This window comes from Pteropus alecto, unplaced genomic scaffold, assembly GCF_000325575.1.
Source record: "Pteropus alecto unplaced genomic scaffold, ASM32557v1 scaffold45, whole genome shotgun sequence".
Taxonomy (NCBI): domain Eukaryota; kingdom Metazoa; phylum Chordata; class Mammalia; order Chiroptera; family Pteropodidae; genus Pteropus; species Pteropus alecto.
Window position 1 is genome coordinate 32,568,453 of NW_006442491.1, and position 9,410 is coordinate 32,577,862.

A 9,410-nucleotide genomic window follows, 5' to 3' on the forward strand; every position below is an offset into this window, starting at 1 on the left:
GGGCGGCGGAGGGGAGACCGGGCCGGCGGAGGCGGCGGCAGCAACGGGCGGGGGAGGGGGCTGATCCCGCGTCTCCCCTCAGCAGACAATACAAGCGCCTCGGAGAGAGTCCCGAACCTGCCCTAGCCAAAATGGCGGCCGAGAAAGAGCGGAAGTGACGTAAGTACCTCATTAGCATAAGAGGACTCATTGTCCAGCTAAGTGGGGGGGCATTGGGGGACAGCACCCCTTCCCCACATAGCCCCCAGGGACATCTGTTATTCCCACCATTGCTTGCATCTAACTTTTCTCTGAGGGGGTTGGCACCAGTACCCTCACCCCCGCCTAAAGGATATTATATAATCCCCACTGAGGGGGAGCTCTCGCGAGAACCAGAAAGATTTGCCATTGACCCACTAGGAGGCGCCGCGGATAATGGCCGCAGTGCGTTTCCAGGGCCCGTGTGCACCGCAGGCGCCTTCCTCTGGCCGCAGCGCCGGCGGCGGAGGCACAAGCAGCGGGCCGCAGCACGCCCTGCACTCAGTCAGGTGGCCGTGCTGGGGATCCCTGCGCGGGCCCAGCTGGGCCTGGACTACATCTGGCAGGAGGGGTTGTGCGGCCGCCCTGCGGCTCCACGTGCTGGGAGGCCTGCGCGCTCACGGGCTGGGCAGCAGCGGGAAGGGCAGGGACACCTGGCAGGTCATGCCTGACGCCTCCAGCCTTAAATGAGGTGTGAGGGCCTCGTGCTTCACACAGCAGCTTGATGCCTGTCCCCCTTCCTGTCGGGGTAGGCTACTGAGTGGGCAGGGTGTGTTTTACAGAAAGCAGGCCGGGACTTCACATCCTTCCAAGGCAGTGATGGGCTCTTCTCTTTGGCTTGAAGAAAACAAATGAGACCCCTAGCGCTTTGAGGCCACTAGACTGGTGAAGCCTAAGGATGAGAAATGATGTTGCCAATGGACCTCAAGATCCTTGAAAAGCACACTTGGACTGGAGTCCCAGGGACAGTCACTTTTAGTGCTCCCACAATTCGATAGCATAAGACAGCACATGGACAGTTTGCCTTTGTAAATTTAGGTCAACGTCAACCAACACATTTATCTCAACATTTGTAACCCACCTTTAATAGAATGCATCGGAGTGTATCATTGGCTAGACATACTGAAAACTAGTAAATGCCAACTGTGAAGGATTAACCAAGATCATTTTAAGATGTGCTCTGTAAATACACTTATCTTTTGCTGTTTCTCTAAACTTCACGTTAACAGTTTCAAGCTATACGTAACATCCCCAAAGAATCTTAAATGAAAATGATATACATTGTTGGTTACATGTATCTCGCTGCCTAACCCTTCAGTTAGCAGGTTTAACAAGTTGTTTCATGCAACACAGTATTACATTAATTTCTGAACTTGTGATAAAATATATCCTTAAAAACCAAATCAATGTTTTCAAGGAAAACAATAGCTGAAATAAGTCTTTTAAAAAAAAGGAAGGGTGGGGGACAAAGAATTTGATTTAGACAAAGATGAAGCCTCTAAATTACATGTTGTTGAAGACAGGCAAAAGCTAATATGAAATAAGCAAAAAGTTTATCTTAAGTTTGGATGAAATCTTAGATATACATAGATTTCATACAGTGATAATACAAAGAGAGAACATCTGGATTTCATCCTTGGCCTCATTTATAAAGTAAGAAGGGATGCTGGATTCACATGTAAATGATTTTACAGTGTTTAAGTCACCAGGTTTACTACAAAAATGCATCTAAATAGTCCAGATTCTTTCCTAAATAACTTCCAAATGGTGAAAGTCTTCACTGCTCAAATTCTTTCTTTACTGTAAATTTCAGGGACAGTGTTGTAATGACTGTGGGAATAAGAACTGAAATACTCTAGTGAGGTCTGAGAAAGCAATACTAATGGGATCTCTGAAGTAGTTACCTCATCTTTGCTCCAAATACTCAATAGTAAAAACTGAACTTTGGGTTTAGATGAAAAAGAATAGATTCTAAATACTTTAAAAAAAAAGTATTACTGTCTCAGCTTAAAACTAATTTTACATCAAACAGTGATGAATTTTCTGGTTATTAATGATGAGAGAAGTCACTTCCCCAAGGAAAGTGGGTACCTGGTGGGCTGCTGTACAGCTCTGTATAAAAGAGAAGTACCCTAGTAGAGGCCTTTATTGGAATATGTCATAAGGATTCAACTATGGGAATAGGTAATGTTCAAAATGGCATGAAAACTTTTATACTCTGGTATTCATTTCTGGTAAGATCCGTTGGAAATTCAAGTGTAAAATCAGACTAAATTTATTGACTTTAGCAGCCAAATTAAAGCCAGGAAAATGTAACTAGAAATGCTCTTCACTAAATATCCTTATTAAATAACTTAGAGATGCTGCTTCTTTTAATTTGCAAAGGAAAGTCAACTTGTTTTTAAGCTTATTTGCTCACAGTATGTCTTACCCCAAATTTTAAAATATACTGCATGATCCAAAAGCCATGCTAAAGTCAGAAATCGATTTTTTTTGAAGTACCTACTTTAGAGAAGGTAAACAGAACATCTGTGCTGGCTTTATTGAACAACTTAACCTGTATTTTAACTGTCAGAACAAAGTTATAGGGAAGGAATTTTCTATTAGTAAAGATATATGCTTTGTTAAGGGTCCTGAAATAACATGAAAAGAATTATTTTGAGGAAAAAATCTTTATATAGTTTGTAACATGTTTAAAAATTACTATAGCAGCTAAGTTGATGCTTTAGTATCAATATTTTTGCTTACTGAGAGAAGGTACTGCTCAGAAGAGAAAAAAGCAGCTATGCTATCAAGTGCTGTCAAGTAATTTACAGTTCACAAGGTTTATTTTAAAAGACGTGCTCTGACAAATGAATTACTTCATCAACTCAACAGCTGCAAAGAACCAAACTCTAAAACTGCCCTAAATGTAGTTTTATCTGACTTAAAGACATCTCAGCTATATTTTAAAAGGGCAGAGGTGTGTATTTCTTTTTCAATTCATAAGCAGTCATATATATATATATATCATCAATATAATCAGCATTCCTCTTCTGACATCTGTTAGGTACAAAAAGCTATGAACCCAGTTTATAAATATTTCAAAATCTTCCCCATGTCAGAAATTCTGCATTCACATACTCTATGAAGACAGTATTTTATGCAAAACCCCATATACATTTATTTATAGGTCTTAATACAGCAAAATGTAAACGAAAATTGATAACACTGCTCATTTTTCTAATTTAATTTGACATATAAAATGGAGTTTCTTCAGAAAAAAGATTTGCATGAAATTTACCTTACCTTATGATTTATGCTCTAAGAGTACATTTTATAAAAATCAGCAACCAGGCTTCCTCTACGTTTAAATTGAAATGAACATGATAAATATAAATGAATAACTTTCTTTTATGTAGTAGCAAAAAGTGTCAATAATCCTTTCAAGAAAGAGACTATTTCATTTCCTCCCAACTTGGATTCACCATAAACACGATCCACAAATGATATTGGGACCTAGTTAAAAAAATATACATTAAGTCAGTCTTCAAAAATATTAGAAAGGAAGAGTAGCAGGCATAAAAAACTATTAATACAACAGAAACAAGATTAGTCCTATGACAGCAAGTCTTTCAAGTAAGTTTAGACTTAGGGGACTCTTACAGCAACTGCATGCACCTCCAAGTCTTTAAAATTAAGCATGAAGTTTATTATCTAAAAATAGGCCATATGAACCTAACTGAAAACTGTTTGAAAGCATTGATCCTGCATGTTAAGTTGGTTTACTTAAGTTTTAGACTGCATCTCAAGGAAAAAATTATACTCCAAAAGTAAAATGGCCTTTCACTTAATTTTTTCATCAGTCCATCAAATGTTGCTGTCCTATGTTTTAGTATTAAGTTAAAAATCTTGTAACTTCCACAAGGGAAATAGCATTCTAGTTAGGTTTCTTGGTCTGAATAAGAATATTAGTGATAACTAATTAGTGTATAATGAGAAGAATCTTCTCTAAGAGTTTACTAGCTAGCTGTAAATATTACAGACTCCCTGTCCCAAATAATTCCTGTCCTTTTCATTTACTCCTATGAAATGGGCAATGAGAGCATTCATTTTAAAGTAGGATGGCTGTTGGCCATGGCAAGAGGAAAAGCAGCACACAGACTCATCCTAGAAAGTTCAGTGGTCAGAAGAAAGGTCAAGGATGGAGAAGGTACCAGTAATTTTTAATTATTTAAAGGTAATGCTGCCTTCTGTTAATGTTTTAAATCGTGGTAGGTCAAATGTATTAATTTGAAAGGAATGTACACTTTCACCCTTTAGTGTATGGACATTCTAAACAACTGGAAGCCTTCCACATTTAGTAGTTGTGAAAGAAACTTTTTATCATAAGACGTTTAAACCTTGTTATTGTTTATGAGGAATACACATACTGTCTACCGTCAGCTGCATACCTCGCCAACAGTGTAATTCAGCTGTCTTGCCCGCACAATCATTTCCATCTGGAAGATGTAGCCTTTAGAAACACACTTTTCTATTAATTTCTGTAGAACTTCTTTTCTGTATAACCTGTACAAAATTAAAAAATATATCAACAGCTGGATAAATACACTTGCCTACATGTATCCTACATGGAAGAAGAGAAACTCTTTCAAATATTGAAACAGAGTTGATAGATGATGATGAAGCAACAATACAAACTAGATGACAACAACCTAGTAGCTTATAGGTGTTTCCTTATAAATGTTTACGACAAGTTTTTATTTGCTGAGATCTACTAAATAACATATTATTCCCTAGGATAAACTAAGTCCCCCCGCCCCGCCCCAACCAGGATGATCTTGGTTAGGTTAAGAAAGGTACTAGGCATGACAGGATTGAGGCAATCCTAGTGGGACAGAGCTATCACCACTTGAGGTCAGTTAGAAACTTATAATGGGTGAACATGCAGCCTAACTTTAGATGGACTGCAGGCCAAACACAAAGCTCATCAGATTTACAAAGTAAGACAAGGGAGCTGGGAAATCCTGTGAGTGAACCCAGGCACCTTCTTCAGGAGCTTCCTGTTTTCAGTCACCGAGGTAAAACAAAAAAACAACAACAAACCCCAAACAGTCTCAGTGAGTAGGACAGCGTTTTTGGAGCAAGCTGGCAGGCAGTTTGGTGTAACTGTTCTCTTGGAAGCGAAGGCCACTTGGATCTACAATGCCCAAGGGGTTTACCTGGAACCCGCATTTTTTCCTCAGGTTTCCACTAAGGCTACCCTGCCTTTTGGCTTTTCAAGCTTTTAAGTGTATATAAAATGACAGAAACCACGGTTCTTAGAGGAACCTGAGGACTAGTGTGTGTACTCTTTTGCCTACACAGATTCCATAAGAATTCAAAACAAGTTTAGAATAAATATGAAGTGAGGGGAATCTGATAGTAGTAATATTTATTCAGTAACAAATATTTACTGAGAGCCAACTGTGTTTAAGGCACCTTTTTATGTTTTGGGGTTTTGGGGTTTTAGCAGCAGAAACTAAAGATACATGTCAAATAAAGTTGAATAGGGGAGGACTGAGTATGTGGGAAAGATTATGATCGTGATGTGATGTTCAGCATTACCTTTCAAATTGGGATTAGGCTATGAATTTTGTTCCTTTAAGAGTCATTTTGTAAAACATTTATTTTTCTTCATTGTCCCTTTATTCCCTGACCACAATCTCTCTCAAACTATGGCTGATTATGTAAAATTGCATACATGAAGCCAGATGAGCCAACAAATAGGATAAGTGGGATCCAAATGGTCTTTGATATTAAATGGCTTACATCAGACAGCAGCCTTTTTGGGATTATATTTTGTAAAAGCCACATGCCTCCTAAATACTAGAGATCTAATGCCAATTAATGAACTTTATCTAATGAGAAACTGAACTTGAGTGAATGTATTTAATAAATCACTACTACTCTTATGAAGGGACAATGAGCTGTAACTAAAAATAGTCAATCACAGGCTCACTTTCGTCCGTGTGTGGCTGCTCTGCGATTTGCACAGAATACACCCAATCACTGCTCTTGCTACATGAGATCTAGAGCGCCCAGGCCGTCCATCCTTCATCCTCACCCCCTCCTCTAATCCTCGCATGGTTCTGGTGGCAGTGAGGCACCCATTCCCATTACTCTTCCTGCTGTGTTTTTCTCCACAGCATAATCTACGTGATGCTACATGTATTTTATGTAGCCGTAAGTCTCATGTCATTAGAATGTCTAAACTCCATGAGGACAGGGACTTTGACTCTTGTTCAGTGCTTGGCATGCAATAAATATTTGTTGGGTCCAAAATGAATCACTTTTTAGCTTTTTTGAAAGCACCTGCATAGCTTTCGACTGTGAAGGGGCCCTTTGATGTAGTAACTAAGAGAACAAGGCCAAAAAGCAAAGCCCCTGTCTCCACAACCAGGAAGCCACCTAGACCTTCATTCAGTCATCGTACCTGTAGGATTGTGAAGTCCACACTGGCCACGCCCTCTGTAGAGATTTTGTGAGTGCCATTATTCTCTGCATTGTCGCTACATGGCAATCAGTGATCTTAATCAGATAATACACTATTCCTTTGCCTTGAAGTGTGGAACTAAAGGGATGTACTTATGGGCCCTGATCTTTTATACACTGAATTCTGCTATCCAATCAATTTACATTTTAATTCTAGAGAGGGCTTCATTTTCATTATTTGACCTCTAATTTGTGATAGCTCCTCTCCATTTTTTTTGTTGCCCTGGGCTCATACGCACTTTTATTTTTACCAAGTAGGACATTTAAAAAAATTTCTTCACTTTTTACTTTGTCTTACTATCTCTGAACTGCTATTCAACAGACGTGCAGCTATACTAGTTACCTTCAACAGGCAGCTCCTAATTTGTGAGTGAATTCTAATGAAGGACTGAAGAATCAAGATTTAATGGAAAAAGTATCAAGTAATACATAAATTATTAACTAATGCATAGGATTTGGGCCTTAAAGAAGACAAATAGGCGTTTTATAGTTTCAGAGATTAAAAAAATAAATCTGTCAGTCTTTAGTCATTGGACATGGTTATATAAAATAGTACATCTACTGCAGGAAGTCTAAAATTAAATGAAAATAAACAAAAATTAAAAATAACCCAAGGACCTAACATGAGGCTTTTCACCAATTAAAAAATTTTTTGAAATAAAAAACGTGAAAAAAAGGGTAACTAAATAAGCTCTATATAACTATTAAAGATTTTAAACTTTCTGGTGGACAATGCTATAAATATTCATATGAACTACAGGAAAATTCCTGGAAGTGGCGCTGTTCTTTGGTGAATGCTACCAGTGACAGCAACATTCAGGATGAGCAGTGAGCGGTCTGAGGAGGCTGAGCATTATTAATACCAACATTAACAAGCACATTAACCTAAGACCTGCCTTCGATGCTCTTTAAAAAGTCCAATATTTTTCTTCAGAAGATGCTCACGCTTCACTAGCATCTTCTAAAGAATCTCAGTCTGCCCTTTTTAGTGTTCCAGAACAAAAACGGGTAGAAATGAAAAGGATTTCTTTAAAACAAGCCACTGTAAAGCAAGAAATTTAGGCAAGAAGTTATAAATAGTAGAAAACATAAAATAATAAGTTTTCGCTGTACCTGAAACTTCCTGTTAAATCAGATGCTCCTGGTCTCAGCAAAATCTGAGTTATAAAATTGGCCCCACGGCTGTCGAATAAAACAATTAGGTTTTCTTTATAAAATATCATTTCTAAACAAGAGAAATACATTCAAGAGCAGAGTACTAAAAATACTAATTTCATAAAGAAATGCAACACTTTCAAAAACATGTTAATTCTATAGAACAAAGGAAATTTTTGTCAGTGAAGAGATCTGATGTTTCTCATTTTTCGGAACAGGGATTATAATTCTTTCGATGTGACATTTAGAGGGGACCTATAAAGCAATCATTCTTTCAAACTTTAGCTATGAACGATAAGATTTTTAAGCCAATAGCCATTATGTAGCATTCTAAACACCCATCAGCCAGCAAGAGAGATCAGGGATTTGGAGTTTCCTTTTCAGATTCTAATAAGCACAAAGGGATAGGTCAGTCTACTTAAAAATGACACTTTAAAAAAAAAAAAAAAAGTGTGCAAGTAGTAGAGGGTTTTGGCAATCTCTGGAAATTGACCAAAGGTTTATTCTGAGACTGTCTTACTCAGTTTGGGCTGCTATAACGAAATATCAGCTTAAACAACAAATGTTTATTTCTCACAGTTCTGGAGTTGGGAAGTCCAAGATCAATGTGTCACGGACTTGGTTCCTGGTGAAAACCCTCTTCCTGGCCTACCTGTGCTGCCTTCTTGCCGTGTGCTCACACAGTGGGGCAGGGCGTGCTGTGGGAGGCAAGAGGCCAAGCTCTCTGGTCTCTATTTCAAAGGGCACTAATCCCACCATGAGTGCCCCACACTCAGGACCTCATATGAACTTAATTACCTCCCAAAGGCCTCATCTCCAAATACCAATGCTTTCAGGGTTAGGTACTTTAACACATGAATTTTAGCAGACACATTGAGTCCATAACAATAACTTTGGGGTATGTGCTTCAAACATAATTAAGTGTCAACCGATTACAATTTATTACAGTATCTATTACTAAAATTTCAAAAAGATGTGAATTGCCCTTGGAAACAGTGACTTTTGTGTTGTAGCTATTTTATTGTGCTCAGATTCAGAAAAAGTTTTCAGGGGCAGCCAGGAGAGAACAGTTTCTATGCCAAGGTAACCCACCAAAGCCCTCTATTGGAAAGATGATTTTTAAATAAATAACATAGATAGGGATATAGCTGGGATAATGGCTAATAAAAACATTTTATTCTTCAATTTGCTTCTAAAAGCTACAAAAAATTCCAGGACATAGTCTGTGTTCAATCAAAGAAATGTGACTGTATGTTTATCTGTACATCTATTTAAGATATTTTTTAATTGAGGTCTTTTAATTAAAATACAGTTATAGTCAGACAGACTTGGGTTCAAATTCTGGTTCTGGACCATACAAATAAGACCTTGAGCAAGTGATAACATAATCTTTCTCAGGAGTTTATACGCTAAGTTAGTATAGACGTTAACAACTAATGACAGACACAACTCAAGTGATCCAACTAAAAGTTGTAAATTGTTCTCATTGGGACTCCCTCATTTCAAATAATAGCTGTAATGACCAAATTTAGAGAGGCCTGAGAGATCACTGTCGGTCTCAACCTTGGCTGCAGGACAGAATCATCTGGAAAGCCTATGAAAAATACTGATGCTTTTGCCTCATCTCTGGAGATCCACTCAAATGGTCTGCATTGTGTGTGTGCATGAGAAAGGTAGATGACTAGGGAGCAATTCTGTATAGTTTTCTCCCTGTGTGATCCCAA

At 38.3% G+C, this 9,410-nt stretch overlaps 1 protein-coding gene and 1 long non-coding RNA gene across 8 annotated transcripts in view; one reads left to right on the plus strand and one right to left on the minus strand.

Annotated features, from left to right (window-relative positions):
- The window catches only part of LOC107196399, a 2,805-nt gene extending 1,384 nt beyond the window's left edge, over positions 1-1,421 (plus strand). For 3 of the 7 annotated variants that reach the window (XR_003043110.1, XR_003043111.1, XR_003043109.1), the window contains exons 2-3: positions 83-159; positions 801-1,421. This is a non-coding gene — a long non-coding RNA (uncharacterized LOC107196399). Of the gene's footprint in view, positions 1-9; positions 160-800 lie in introns of those variants that run through there. The other 4 variants (XR_003043112.1, XR_003043108.1, XR_003043113.1 and 1 more) reach the window with 2 other exon arrangements.
- Positions 1,422-2,827: 1,406 nt separating this feature from the next.
- The window catches only part of DPM1 (dolichyl-phosphate mannosyltransferase subunit 1, catalytic), an 18,011-nt gene continuing 11,428 nt past the window's right edge, over positions 2,828-9,410 (minus strand). Inside the window, exons 7-9 of the mRNA XM_006921917.3 lie at positions 7,645-7,713; positions 4,452-4,566; positions 2,828-3,516 (exon numbers count right to left, since the gene is read on the minus strand). Coding sequence (XP_006921979.1) covers positions 3,412-3,516; positions 4,452-4,566; positions 7,645-7,713 — 289 coding nt within the window. The 3' untranslated portion in view covers positions 2,828-3,411. The remainder of the gene's footprint in view (positions 3,517-4,451; positions 4,567-7,644; positions 7,714-9,410) is intronic.